At 33.9% G+C, this 14,313-nt stretch overlaps 4 protein-coding genes across 5 annotated transcripts; 3 read left to right on the top strand and 1 right to left on the bottom strand.

The window, feature by feature from the left end:
- Window positions 1–572: 572 nt before the first annotated feature.
- LOC116130479 lies at window positions 573–1,526 on the top strand. The gene is made up of 3 exons (XM_031416224.1): window positions 573–768; window positions 890–1,036; window positions 1,122–1,526. Exons 1-3 carry the CDS (start codon window positions 691–693, stop codon window positions 1,389–1,391), a joined length of 495 nt encoding a protein of 164 aa, XP_031272084.1. The 5' UTR covers window positions 573–690; the 3' UTR covers window positions 1,392–1,526.
- Window positions 1,527–8,522: 6,996 nt separating this feature from the next.
- Window positions 8,523–10,620, top strand: LOC116130716 (probable WRKY transcription factor 65). Of its 2 annotated transcripts, none has more exons than XM_031416438.1 (4): window positions 8,523–8,877; window positions 9,003–9,146; window positions 9,265–9,785; window positions 10,381–10,620. In XM_031416438.1, the coding sequence occupies exons 1-3, from the start codon at window positions 8,738–8,740 to the stop codon at window positions 9,770–9,772; spliced, it is 792 nt and encodes a 263-aa protein (XP_031272298.1). In that variant the 5' UTR covers window positions 8,523–8,737; the 3' UTR covers window positions 9,773–9,785; window positions 10,381–10,620. The 2 variants fall into 2 exon arrangements, with proteins under 2 accessions (XP_031272298.1, XP_031272293.1); XM_031416433.1 differs by having other exon boundaries at window positions 8,526–8,877; window positions 9,000–9,146; window positions 10,381–10,614.
- LOC116130591 (probable WRKY transcription factor 65) lies at window positions 9,831–10,401 on the top strand (the record flags this gene model as incomplete). Its single annotated transcript, XM_031416314.1, has 1 exon — window positions 9,831–10,401. A coding segment is annotated over one exon (537 nt), but the record flags the coding sequence as incomplete, so codon positions are not given.
- Window positions 10,621–13,245: 2,625 nt separating the features above from the next.
- LOC116130584 (ras-related protein RABA1c-like) lies at window positions 13,246–13,800 on the bottom strand. The gene has a single exon (XM_031416303.1). It carries the CDS (start codon window positions 13,798–13,800, stop codon window positions 13,246–13,248), a length of 555 nt encoding a protein of 184 aa, XP_031272163.1.
- Between the last annotated feature and the right edge of the window lie 513 nt (window positions 13,801–14,313).

Below are 14,313 nucleotides of genomic sequence, written 5' to 3'. Positions count from 1 at the left end.
GAGCTGAATAGAAGATAGATGGATTGGTTTGTCTTAAGTGCAAGAGTGAGGGGCATCAAGGGAGGAAAGAACGATAAAGAATAAAACAGAAGTGATAGTGTCAGAGCATGTGACCTACGGACACTTACAATATTACAGATTGCACAATGCTGTATTGGGAGACAAAGTGAAACCAAACGAGAGGCCCGTGAATTCTCTGCAAATCTAAGCCCTCTTCACTGACCCACTGATTACACTTTCGCCATTATTACTTCATTCCCTTTCCCAGATCCCTTCCGTTCCTATATGACAAAACTCATACTATTTTATTATTATTATTATTATTTAACAGTAGTTACGTTTCTTTTTTCCTTATTATATTATGTGGGTTAATCCTAACATTATTAATTGAGAACAATATTATCTCGAATGCCAAAGCAATAGGCAACAGCATTCTCTTTCCATTGTCCTTTCTTATTTTTTTCATTTAATAAGAAAAATTCCTCTTTTTGGTGCCAGTAATTTCATATAGGATAGGACAAGGGGATATAAAGTAGGTCTAGTTAGCTATTGGCAATCCAAGATCCCGAGAAATATCTATTCAACACTCCCCCAATTTCCCATGCTATAAAAGCCAGGTCACTCATGTCAAATCTTACTTACCAGTTACCACTACATGAAACAGGCAAGTGAAATTAAAGAAAGAGAAAGATGGTTTCCAACCTACAAAGGAGGATTGCACTGCGTAGAAAGCTTCACATTCTGCGAACTCTCACCAACTCCAAATCTGTAATATAATCAAACACGTTCATATACATATATGTTCTGATATATATTATATATTCCCTTCTCTTCTTAGCTTCTTTTCTTTACATTTGTTGGTTACATCTCTGGTGTTGTATTTCTTCAGGTGAAAAAGAGTTCCATAATCATGGACAGTCTTCTCTACATTTACAAGTTAAAACTCAAACTGGAAGAAATCAAAAGAGAGTACTCAAACCTCATGGCAATCAAAAAGGAATACTTAAACTTAATGAAACACATTCAAGTCCCCAAGGTCAGTATCATCTCTCTCTTTCTGCAGCCAGTGTTAATTACTTCTTTAAAGTATTTATTAACCTTTTTCTGCACGAAACTCACAGGAGGTGAAAGTGGAGCAGGTTGGGGAAAAGTTTTTAGTAAGGGTGATATGCAAGAAAGGAGAGAGCAGTCTGGTTTCAGTTTTAGAAGTGTTGGATGAAGTGGGTCTGAATGTTCTACAAGCTAGTGTTTCATGCAAGTATTTTTTTGCCATGGAAGCAATTGCTGTTGCACAAAACCAACAGGCTGTGGATGTCAGGGAAGTCACTCAACTTATTCTCAAGGCTATTGAAAAGCAAGATGTTCCTGGTTTAGTTAATGACTCAAAGTAGTCTATTTTGTAATTAATAACGAAGATATTATTACTACTTTTATCGTTTCCTGGAACCATGTACTTAATGTATCTCTTCCATTTCTGAATGCAAAAGAATGAACGAACAGAGATGAGATGGTATTCAGAAATTTCACATGGCTTTTTCTTATATTATCTTTTTATTAACTGATACAACTGTCATTCTTAAAGCTGGAACCCAGAAAAAATATCATAAAATTTTGTGCTTTATTTCCTTTTTGCCACACACGGGTTTACTTGAGTACCTAAAGGTTAAAATATGAAAATCCTGTGAGAAAACAGTAAATAGAAGAAGACTAAGAATATGGTAGTAAGCCAAACCGGCACTATCCTGATTTGATTTAACTCTTTGCCATTTTTTGTTCATTTCATTCTCTTTTTACGCTGCAGCTGAGATATGATATGACACTATTTCAGAAAGACAAAATAATAGAAGAAATAAATAAGCGAGACAGAGAGAGAGAGAGAGAATCATGTACTGTAGAGCTAATTGGAGTTATTAAAATAGAAAAGATTGTCACGGGTCCTGCCCATCTGCTTTGTGACACGGGGCTGCCGGCTGATTGGTTTTCCTTTTTAAACACACTCTGAATATTACTGTTACAGCTACATTATATTATACATTGTGTATGAACCAAAAGAAATAGTGGAACCAGTATTTGCCACTGTTTCATAACTCGTTCTATTTACGTCTGTGAAATTGACTGGAAAACTTCAAATATGATACACTTTAAATAAAATATATTGAGCTTGTTGCACTTTAACTATACATTTTATATATATATATATGGGTATGAATTATGATGGAGTACTTATATTTTGTGCGGGCCAAACTTAATATATAAAAAATAATATTGATTGGCCAGGGGTTCAGACTAAGTGGTTAATCAGTTATATAGTTTCACTGGAAAAAGGGAAAAGGAGGCCACGTAACTAAGCTGAATGGTGTCATTTTCCACAAGTTTAGGTAGAGTTTCGCTTTGATAGCGCTTCAATTTCAAACCATTCGGTAGTAGTACCATGTGGATATCATCATAAAAGTCTAACATAGCTCTACAAATTTGACCAAATTCGATAGAGAATGGGTGGAATTAATGTAAGCGTATTAAGTGATGCAGTGCTAAACTTTTTTTTTTTTTTTTTTAATAATTAGAGTGTCCAGACCAGTTTGTACACACCTCAACTAATTTTCAAAATCCATTAAACACTTTAAAAGCCCAAATGACCAAATAAGTCACAATGTGGTTAATAATCCTAAGATTTGAACCTAAAAACTCAAAAAATGGAATAAACCTCATTAATCGTCAAACTAACCCCTTCGGGTTCAGTGCTAAATTTTTAGTTTAAGAGAAAAATAATTTTTACAACCAACTTATAATTATAATTACAATAGCAATGTCTTCTTGCGGCACCCTAATTATACACTGGAAACTATATATTGTTACATCTCTTGCAATGAAGTAAAAATTTAGTATTAATCTCTTCACTTAGATCTTGAAAAGAATGATCAGTTTGATTAATGCATAGAAGTCTGTTAAAAACAAAAAATTACTCATTTACGACAATACAACAAGGGTATCTCTTTTTTTTCCTTTTTTCTTTTTTGAATTTTTTTAAAACTAGGAGCGGTAAAATGGGCTGATGGGTTGTATTTTTATCATGTAAATAAATTATAAAAAGGTCTTAATCAACCCGAATATATAACCCGTTTAATTGTAAATTATGAATGAATATTGTTATGAATAGGTCGACATGAACCATTGTATGATGTATCTAATCGTGTCACTATTTATCGATTCTAGTTTGTTGAATTGAACTAAGCTTAACCTTGAAAACAGATTGTATTAGTATAGTATTGACAGATCATGTCAACGTCTTATCACCCTTGCATAAAACCTTTTTTTAGATCAGCATATAACGTTATGGGCATTAATGTATAAGTCAAAGGAACTTTCATAAAACCATTGTAAAAGCGAAGGCTATCTAGTTTCAATTGGCTGATACTTTCGTCAGGCCTGGCCTGCAGCCATCTTATTAGCAAGGACTGGGCGGTGAAATTAATTTAAATTATTAAATTGAATGACAAAGGGATAGGGTAATTAATCAGGAGAGTAAACGGCTTTTGCCCACCCCAAGGTTTGCCTAATAAAATTTTCTCATCCAATATTTATATTATTTTAATATTTACCAAGAGCCAGAGTTAGAACTTTTTTTGTAAAGTGGAGGTCAGTAAATTGAACGGTGGTAACCAATTGAACATTCATTATCAGAATTAACTGAAAATTAGTTAAGAATAAGAAATTTTAATTTTGCGATGGCCAATAATCAACGAGAAATCAGATACTGAAATAAGAAAAATTTTATAGAAAAGAGACTAGAAGTTCAAATGGTGGTAACAGAGAAAATTTTTATCACTAAAATTGACTTTAGATAATAACATAATATTAACTTTGGGTGAAAATATAGTATTTTGAAATTTTTTAGATGAAAAAAAAATAAAATTTGATTACACTTAATCAAGATTCAAGGCGGTGATGGTCAATGCATGTATATAAATTAAAGAGCAAAAATCCTAAAGATAAATTGAAGTCTAGATTAGATGTCGTAATCATCTTGACCGTCTATTATTAGTTTAATCCACTGATGTTACTCACAAATTTGTCAGATTAAGACAATAATTACAGTTTTAATAAAAAAATTTCCTTTAATTTCGGAATATGGTAAGTTTACATTGACCCCACCATCGTGTTAATTGTCTTTTACAAGCTGTCTGATCAGAGTATCGCCTAGATAATTTATTAATGTTGCGATACCATTTATCATACATTAAATTTTTCGATTGTCTTCATTTAATTAAAGAGTAAATTTGTAGCAACTAAAGCAATTTTGATGCTAAGAATTGGGGAAATTAAATGCATTTTGGGCTGATACTGATCTTCTTTTTTTTTTTTTTTTTTTTTTCCAACAATCATGCTTCCTGATATATAATTAATTACCATATTAATCCTTCTGCCTTCATTGAATTGGCTTGACAGATAGTTGGTGTCGTAGTTTCTAAATCATCTCTTCTAAAGTCCGATATTTTTTATGCAGAGTAAACTACCTTTCTCACCCACATAATGGTTTAATGACACTTTTCCACTCCTAGATTTTTAAGATATCATTTTACTGTTTAAATATATTCTGTTTTCAATTTTGGCATCATTGCGACCCTACACCACTACCATTATCTTTTCTGATTATCACTTAGCAAAACTCTTCAAATCCTATTTTTGTTGACCTCGCCAATCTTCAATAATCAAGCAATTAGGGTTAACACAATCGTCCTTCTCAAGTCAAATTTTGATCAATTTCAATTACTAAAATCCAACCTTCTACCACTAAAAAACTCATCGATCTCCTCTTTTTAAAAGTTTCAAGAGCCTGAACTGAGTTGGCTCTTTATTCACCGTCATAATATAAATTTAGGTAATAAAATAATATTTTAAAAATTTATAAGTGAAAAAGTGTGTTTAAACCATTATTTGGGTGGAAAAAGATGCTTTTAGGTAACATAAATGATAGATCAATATAATTATATAAGCAAGTACATAAATATATACCACTCCACCTCGAGCCCGCCCCAGGATTAATTGGTGTAGTTTGAAATCCCAGATTACACGGATCAGGACAACATGTGAACTACATTCCACTGGGGTGATAGAAAATTAGCGTTAATCTGATAATGTTAGAATGTGTATTATCATTCATCAAAACTAAATTAAGTTAAAAAGTAGGTTTATGTCGTGTAGGAAAAGCATATGTTGGGTGTTAGGAGGGAGTTCCAAGAGATTGAGATTCAATTGTGAGAAAGGAAGCAATGAGGAAGTTTCTGTTCCTTGAAAATGTAATAATATTGACTGGTTTGAATATAATTTAATTTTGTATTAGAGAGCATGAAAGATGCCGTAGGTGAAGGGAAAGTCAGAAATTGCTTTATTATTATTTGAAGTCATTCATGACTGATTTTTTTTAATAATAGAAAAATCATCCCCAGTTGTAGAAATTTTTAATATAACTCAGTCACATTGCTTCACGCATCAATGAACCCTAGAAAACTCAATTTTTTATGTTGGAATAAAATTTACCCAATTGGCTATTCAATCGTTTTCCCACTAGAGAGAGACAGAAAGATCAATGACTGACTTAGTCAATTGTATTTTTATATTCTTGAACAATGCCAAACTTCAAGAATTCTGGATTCTACAGAAATGATCTTTTCACGAAGAGTAGATTGACTTTTTTCACACTTTTTTAGCTATAAAATTTTAAAATACCATTCCATTATCTAAATTTATATTTTATTTCTGATTCCGACATTATGATCCTATATTACCACAATTTTCTTCCATTATCATCATTCACTAAAAACTCTCAAACCTTACTCTTGTCGATCTCATCAATTGCTTACAATTGAGTGATTGGGATTTATGTAGCCGTCCCTCCCAAATCAAATTTCGATCAATTCTAACCACTAAAATCTAATATTTTACTATCAAAATACTCATTAGCCTCTCATTTTCAAAAGGCCTAATAATCTGGACGAGTTTGCTTTCTGTTTGCTACTAAAATATAAATTAGAGTAATAAAATGATATTTTAAAAGTATGTAGATACAAAAGTGTCATTAAATCATTATTTGAGTGAGAAAATACCGTTAACTCTATTATGATTTCTGTTGGCATCCGATATTTAATTTATAGATTCCTTAATTTTGTTTAATCAATTTTTAAAATTATCTCACCTTAAATTTAATATTTAAATGGGAAGTTGAAACGTTTCTTTCATGATTGATTAAAAGTTCAATGCATCCGCCATTCATAGCCAGCCAAAGCATTATTTTGTCTCTTTTGTTTGATCAGTCTTGGTTTCTGAGATTAAGGATCCTCAAAACGAGATGGATTCAATTATTATTATTATTATTATTATTTATTTTGATCACATTATCAAATAATCTAACGGTACTGTGGCAGCATATTATAATCCCAGGAACCAACAAATAATAGTCGATGATATCATGGTGGTATTGGTAAGGCTAACCATTATTCTTCATTATAATTATCAATTTTAAAATACGATCCAAACTTTTGCAATACTGTTCTTTTTGATCACGAAGTTCAGTCTTATCTATTTTGTATGCTGAAATATAATTAAATTATTTCCTATAATTTTAAGTGACGATTCCAGGAAATTTTCAAGATAGCATCCTTATAATAAAATTTGTGCCTGTGTTGTTGATTGCCGGTTGATTTGGACACAAGGATTTAATTAACTTAAAGTGTTTGACAATCAGAAGTTCATTAATTGACCTATGATTAGATAGGTATTAACTAACTAGCAGGAAGAAACAACCCGGAAAATTTCTCAGAAAAATAAAAGAGATCAATACAAAAAATTCATCACAAGATATTAATTAAGTTGTTAATTACTCGACTCATCCAACAAATTAAAAAAGGCAAAAATGGTATTATGGTTGAAGCATTCTAGCTAAACCCTCTCCAACAAAAAATTACTAAAGATTTATTCAAGGTATGAAAAGATTTTCATAAAGAGACATGAAGATAATTATCTCTAAATGATCGAGTGATTTGATAAAAATTCTTATGGTATATTATTTAAGAGGTTTTGATTTTATATTCACTTTTATTGCTAATATGATATAATTAGTTGAGATGTACGTAAGTTGACTCAAATAAAAAATAAAAGTAAGGATGGAAGGGTGTGTAATTTATTTACCCGTTGAAGGAAAAATTAAGTAGATGAGTGCGGAGATCATGACAGCTAGCATCGTCAAAAATATTTAATTGACAAGTAATTAATAAAGTAATTAATGGATAACATTAGCAAACTTCATTTATATTCGAAGTGAAAGGACCACAAGAACAATTATAATTGGGTATTCGATGTGTTCATTGAAGAATGAGTCAAGCTTATTAATTTTGGTTTCGTTTGGTTTTGGATAAATAGAGACAGTTGATAAGGGCACTCCAATATTATGATATTCATTTCATTGTCATTTAGCATCCGACTTGTAGCTAATTATATTGTATATAAAGCCAAATTTCTGGCTTTGGTTTCAGATTTTTGAATAGGAACAACACCTAATCCCTATCTTAACTAGATAATATTACATATCCTTGTTCGTAACACAATCAATATTTTAGTTTTCTTTTTTGATGAGCAAGAATGTCTGGACTAGCTTATGGACATCTCGACTGATCCTCTGGATCTGAAACTACCAATCGGATAAGAGTTTCATTGGCTATTTTTATTAACACCCAAGAAGAGATTCAAACGTATTATCTCTTAAGTAATACACACAAGAATCCTTATCGAACAGTTCAACCACCCAGAGATAGTTAAAACAATCAATTTAACATCATAAACATTGGAATACTTGGAAATCATGTAATGTTTGCATCCCAATTAACACAAATATAGTATAAATTAAAGGTAAAATTATAACATGAGAAACAAAAATTGAATTGTTGGCATATATGATACACAAAAGAAAAACAATTAAACATTAAAAATCCCAGTATTTATTTTTTTATAATTTGACACAAATTTATGTTTTTTTTTTATGATTAGGGGTATCTGAGCCAACTAACACGTACCTCAACTAATATCCTAAGACCTTGAACTACCGACTGGATAAGAGCTTCAGTAGTTTCCTTATTAGCAATCGAGGATTGACGTAAACTTATGACTTCTTGAATAATATATCTAAGAGTCTTTATCATATAGTTCGATCACCTAAAGGTAGTTGATATTTAATTTGCAAAGAAAAAAGATGAGAAATCTAATGAACATAAAAGAAAAAAGAAATGAAAAAGAATATTGGAATGTGAGGGCGGCATGGTGGGGTTATTGAGTAGTGGTTGGGGTTGGGCTATTATTATCAAGTATAAACAAAAAACGAGGAGAAGTGGTAAATGGAAACTCAATCAATCAATGGGGGATTAAAATAAAAAGAAAGGGGTTGTTTTCAAGTTGATTAATAATATATAATAATAATAATATATAATAATAATAATAATTGTAGGGTTTTATATCACATTTGCTTGCACGTCCTTTATAAACTAATCCCTGAAAATTAACTATAATACTCTCTCTCTAACCTATCTGTCAACATGATGCCTCATTTTTAAACCACCTCCTTCCTCCCTTCATCACCTTCTCCCGATCTCTTCTTCTTCTTCTCTCTCTCTTTCTCTTCAATCACTTTTTCATATTCTAACGTTACAAACGAACTGAAGACATTTATCAGTAAGAGTTTTTATTAATCATGGACGCCAGGTTTAGCTCCAACAACCCCTTTATCAGTGAACAAGAGGAAGATACTATACCGGAGAGTGGCTCGGAATCTCCTCCTTCTTCTACGTTCAACGACATGAAGACCACCTCTACTTCCTCCCCCAAGAAAAAGTCAGCTCTAATTCTCTCTCTCTCCCCCTCTATATGTATATATAAATATATTCAGCTTAATTAAGCAGAATTAGTGATATGATTGTTAACTAATAATATGAAGAATTTGTTGTTTAATTCAGCAGGCGAGCCATGCAAAAGAGAGTTGTATCAGTACCCATCAAGGACGTTGAAGGTTCAAGACTCAAAGGCGACAGCGCTCCGCCGTCTGATTCCTGGGCATGGCGGAAGTACGGCCAGAAACCCATCAAAGGTTCCCCTTATCCCAGGTCAGTACTAACATTAACACAAACAATTCTTCAACTTCAAATTAAAATCTGTTAATTAATCAAAGTATTAACTTTTACTAATTAATTAATTAAAGTTTGCTTTTACCTTTCATTACAGAGGATACTATAGATGTAGTAGCTCAAAAGGATGTCCAGCAAGAAAACAAGTAGAGAGAAGCAGTGTGGATCCCACCATGCTAGTCATCACCTACTCTTGTGAACACAACCATCCTTGGCCGTTACCTTCTAGAAGCCACCACCACCACAACAACAGTTCCAAGCACGCCAAACCGGAGCCCCAGCCCGATCCTGAACCCGAGCCCGAGCCCGAGCCCGAGCCTGAGCCTGAGCCCGAGGAGAAGTTCTCAGATCTTGCTGATGATCACACGCTTATATCAACTAGCGCCGACGAATTCAGTTGGTTTGGCGAGATGGAAACCACGACGTCCACCATTTTAGAGAGTCCGATTTTTACGGAGTCCTGTGTCGGCGATTCGTCTGACGTGGCGATGTTTTTCCCTATGAGAGAAGAAGATGAGTCGTTGTTCGCCGATCTTGGCGAGTTACCGGAGTGTTCGACGGTGTTTCGTCATAGGAATTTTGGACCGGAGGTCCAGATCTGCTGACACGTGTCCGCTGGTAAATTTTNATTAATCAAAGTATTAACTTTTACTAATTAATTAATTAAAGTTTGCTTTTACCTTTCATTACAGAGGATACTATAGATGTAGTAGCTCAAAAGGATGTCCAGCAAGAAAACAAGTAGAGAGAAGCAGTGTGGATCCCACCATGCTAGTCATCACCTACTCTTGCGAACACAACCATCCTTGGCCGTTACCTTCTAGAAGCCACCACCACCACAACAACAGTTCCAAGCACGCCAAACCGGAGCCCCAGCCCGATCCTGAACCCGAGCCCGAGCCCGAGCCCGAGCCTGAGCCTGAGCCCGAGGAGAAGTTCTCAGATCTTGCTGATGATCACACGCTTATATCAACTAGCGCCGACGAATTCACGTGGTTTGGCGAGATGGAAACCACGACGTCCACCATTTTAGAGAGTCCGATTTTTACGGAGTCCTGTGTTGGCGATTCGTCTGACGTGGCGATGTTTTTCCCTATGAGAGAAGAAGATGAGTCGTTGTTCGCCGATCTTGGCGAGTTACCGGAGTGTTCGACGGTGTTTCGTCATAGGAATTTTGGACCGGAGGTCCAGATCTGCTGACACGTGTCCGCTGGTAAATTTTTCAACGGTGTGCGTATCGTGCACTACAAGATAACAGGAAAAAAACAATCGGGAAACATTTTTTTTCTCTTGATTTTTATAATTTTTAAGTTGTTTTTATATTAAATATATCTCTTGGCTTTGATTTCAGTGTAGTAAATGAATAAAAATAAAGCCTCCGATTCCAAATTATGTCGTGATGTTGTTGTAGTTTGCATCATAGCCGTCCATTGTCAAATTCTCAAGTGTCTCCATTCATATTTTCATCAAAATCTCAAACTGACATAACTAAAATTGAAATTAATGGTAATATGTTTTATTTTTTATGAAAAAAAATCTTGCATTATAATTTACAAAAGGAAAGCTTATTTTTTATTTTCTTATAATTCTCTGGTATCAACCATGATGTGAGACTCAAAGTCTCCCCTGTTCGTGTTACATGAGTTTGAATGATTGGTATATAATGATTGAAAAAATATTATTGGATTATGTGGTTTGATATAGATTATTGGATTTATCAATCAAGAGATATTAAGTTTAATTAACTCTTATTAGGTTAAAGAAAAAAAAATACCACGATTGAAACAATTAAGAAAAAACCTTGGCGTTCAAAGAAGAGGAGCCATAGTGTAAAACAAGATCCTGGAAAACGAGACCTGGGGCTGGGAGTCTGAAATGAGTTGGGCGATGAATATTATTTGGTGGGCGTCTGGATTTTTGTCAGTTTCAGAATAATACCATGTTGGACTCTCAAATGTTATTATACAAGATTCTAATTACTTGATTGGATGTGATTCATATGATTCGCCCACCCACACCTGTAAAAGGTCAAATCAATCCAAAACTTTGACTTTTAGTTGATGATTAAATAAATTTTCCACCACGTTCTTTACTGCACCGCTGTTTTCATTTAATGTGAGATGTATTCATTTATTATATACTTGAAGAAGAGAGAAAAATCTTATCATAATTTACTCAACTTATCTTCTCTTAAATCTTTGGCTAACTTGCTAAGGAAAATATATAAAATATTAAAATCCAGGGAGTGGTTGCAGCAGGAGATATTAAAGTTGAAGTTTTCTTATTATATTATAATTTAATAATCGAAGAAAAAGTCTTCTGTCTTATCCATTATTGCATAGGGATACATAAATTAAGATTAATGCCAGCTAAACCATCTGCGTTAACTGTTTGTGAAAGCTAACTGCCTCAGGCTCAGCTACCATGTGTGAACATTTAAGACAGCCATTAACCATCCAAAGAGTTTGAAGCGAAATTGAAGAAATGGAACTTAAACGTGTAACTAAAATCCAAGACCACAATGATTGAATTTGACAAAAGCTTCGTGTCTTTAATCTTTTAGGTTTTTGGTTAGTTTAACGGTCAATTCCAAACTCAGATTCAGGAATATCCATAGTCAAATTCTTGCTTAGTTTTACAGAACACTTCACCTCTGCAATGCCCACTGCTTCGTCAAATATAGATAGGTAAATAAACTTGGTCTTGTAATTTTTTTTTTTCATTTTGGGCATGCAATAACACTGCTAAGAAGTAATGTAAAAGAAGAGTCAGTTATGAGACAAACAGATATGCTGTTCAAAACGAATGGAAAATCATGTTCAATATTCATAAGTACGATGACCCAGAAAGGCAAACATTGATACTTTTGCTTAGTGTTTTAAAACCAAACCAGAGGTGAAACCTGGCAAAGTGGCCGGATCCCGGTTTGACTGGTGTCTAAAAGTTTTAACTCTAATAAAAATACCCCTAAAAATTATTGTAAGTTTCTATAAGTTTAAAATCTTACAAAAACACCCCCAAACACCATCGTCGCCATCAACAAATAAAGTCTGTTTTCAATGATAACACTCTCCATCACTATGAAAACACTCCCCTCAACCTCTTAACCAAAACCCATCTCACCCTTCCCTCATTCGCCTCCCCGATCGTCAACATAGTTTTACGATTTCTAGTCGATTCACTCACTCGAAATCACTGTCATAACGACCATTGCACTCACAGACAATTCCTCTTCAAAAGCCCTAACATTCTAACCTTCAATTGTTAATGGATTGATGTACTAATTTTCAAGGTTTTTAATGAATAAGAAAATTTGTAACCTAATCTCATGAAAGCCGTGTGTCCCAGTTCAACCAGCCGGGTCAGACTAGGTTTTAAAACCCTGCTTTTGCTTACTAAACAGTAAACATTAGAAACATGCATACTCAGAAATCAGATTCCACTTTGAGCCTGCAGTGAACACTGAATACTACTTTGATATTCACAGATTCTACTTTGAGCATCAAGATTCAAGAACCAAAGTCAGTAATCTGCAACACTCAAATCATTTTTCCGAATATAAATAAAATACCCAATAAACTAACTTTTAATAAGAATCAAGATAAACATGATTCATATAGTATAGACATTAGAAATTCAAAAGGTTCTTAAAAACAATTGCTCCCAGTCAAACCAGATATCGTTCACCTTTTAACACACATAGGTAGCAGAGTTCAGAAGATATGCTGTCTGCTTAAGTTCACAAGTAACATAATAAGAGTTTCCGAACGACACTAAAAAGATTTAAATAACGACTGAATCTGAATCTTAATCTAAATCAACAATTTCTTAGTGCAATTTTTTTTGTAATATCCACTTAATACCTAACCAAAAGCAACTATAATTCGCTGCTCCTACTTAAGCTCTTAGTCAGCCAAAAACAACAATCATCGGGAAAAATTTTGAATATGAATGAAAAATAATCCATGCCTTCTCTCCTACTATCGGCATCTTTTAGAAAATTTTACACAATGATGCTGTAGAGAGAACAGATGCAGCCAGACAAAGCAGCCACACCCATTCAAAATAATTCAAAATCCTAGCTTGAGCAGCAGCCACCTTTCTTCACAGCAGAAACATCTTTACTGACATCAATTTTCTCACCTTTCGACGGTACAGCGGATGCAGCTCCATCATCACCAGTCTCCATAGCCTTCTTGCTCACAATACGATAGATTTGAGTCAGAACTTCAGCAAATGCATTGTCCACATTAGTAGCCTCAAGGGCAGATGTTTCCATGAAGAAGAGAGATTCCTTTTCAGCAAAAGATTTTCCATCCTCAGTTGAGACAGCAACAAGATGGCGGAGATCTGATTTATTACCAATGAGCATGACCACAATGTTGGGATCTGTGTGATCTCTCAACTCCCTTAACCACCTCTCTACATTTTCGAAAGTAGAGTGCCGGGTGACATCATACACCAGAAGGGCACCAACAGCTCCCCGGTAGTAAGCACTGGTAATGGCACGGTACCTGTGAAACCCAAGAGATGAGTTCACATGACAGAGATTGGCAATGAAGACACTGACTTCAAAGTCAAACTCAACAATTGAAACCAAGGTAAACATAACAACAAAAACAAAGAGCTTCATTGATAAGCAAGAACAAATCTGCAAACCCAAATGGGTATCACAAGCCAATCAACCCATATATTGAGTTCATATCAAACCCAATCTTCTCATCGTTATCAACGAAAGAAATACTATTTGGGATACCATTATTAATTTGCAAAAGCATTATTAGTTGTTGACTTATTGAATCTAACTCAATATCAAATCAGAGATATTGTCTCTTTGACATCCAATATGATTTAATACACACAAATCAATAATAAGATAACTGCATCTAATTTGTAATCCCCACTGAATGTCAGCAATTTCCCTATAGATAACAATTCCTGTCAGTTCCCATAGAAACAACTGCACATGATTAACACTGATACTTGAAATACCAGTCAAGTAACTGGAGAACATTTACGTTGATTGAAGACAAAAATTGAGACATTACAAAGTCATAGCAATAGAATTTCTCTGAACTGCCTTTCGCTAACATGTCTTTTGTCTGTAAATTTAAAGCATTAATTCGTAACAAAAACTTATAACATG

Source organism: Pistacia vera, unplaced genomic scaffold, assembly GCF_008641045.1.
Source record: "Pistacia vera cultivar Batoury unplaced genomic scaffold, PisVer_v2 Contig1060, whole genome shotgun sequence".
NCBI lineage: Eukaryota > Viridiplantae > Streptophyta > Magnoliopsida > Sapindales > Anacardiaceae > Pistacia > Pistacia vera.
Note: the sequence above shows the minus strand (reverse complement) of the source record. Positions and strands in the feature narration are given on the sequence as shown.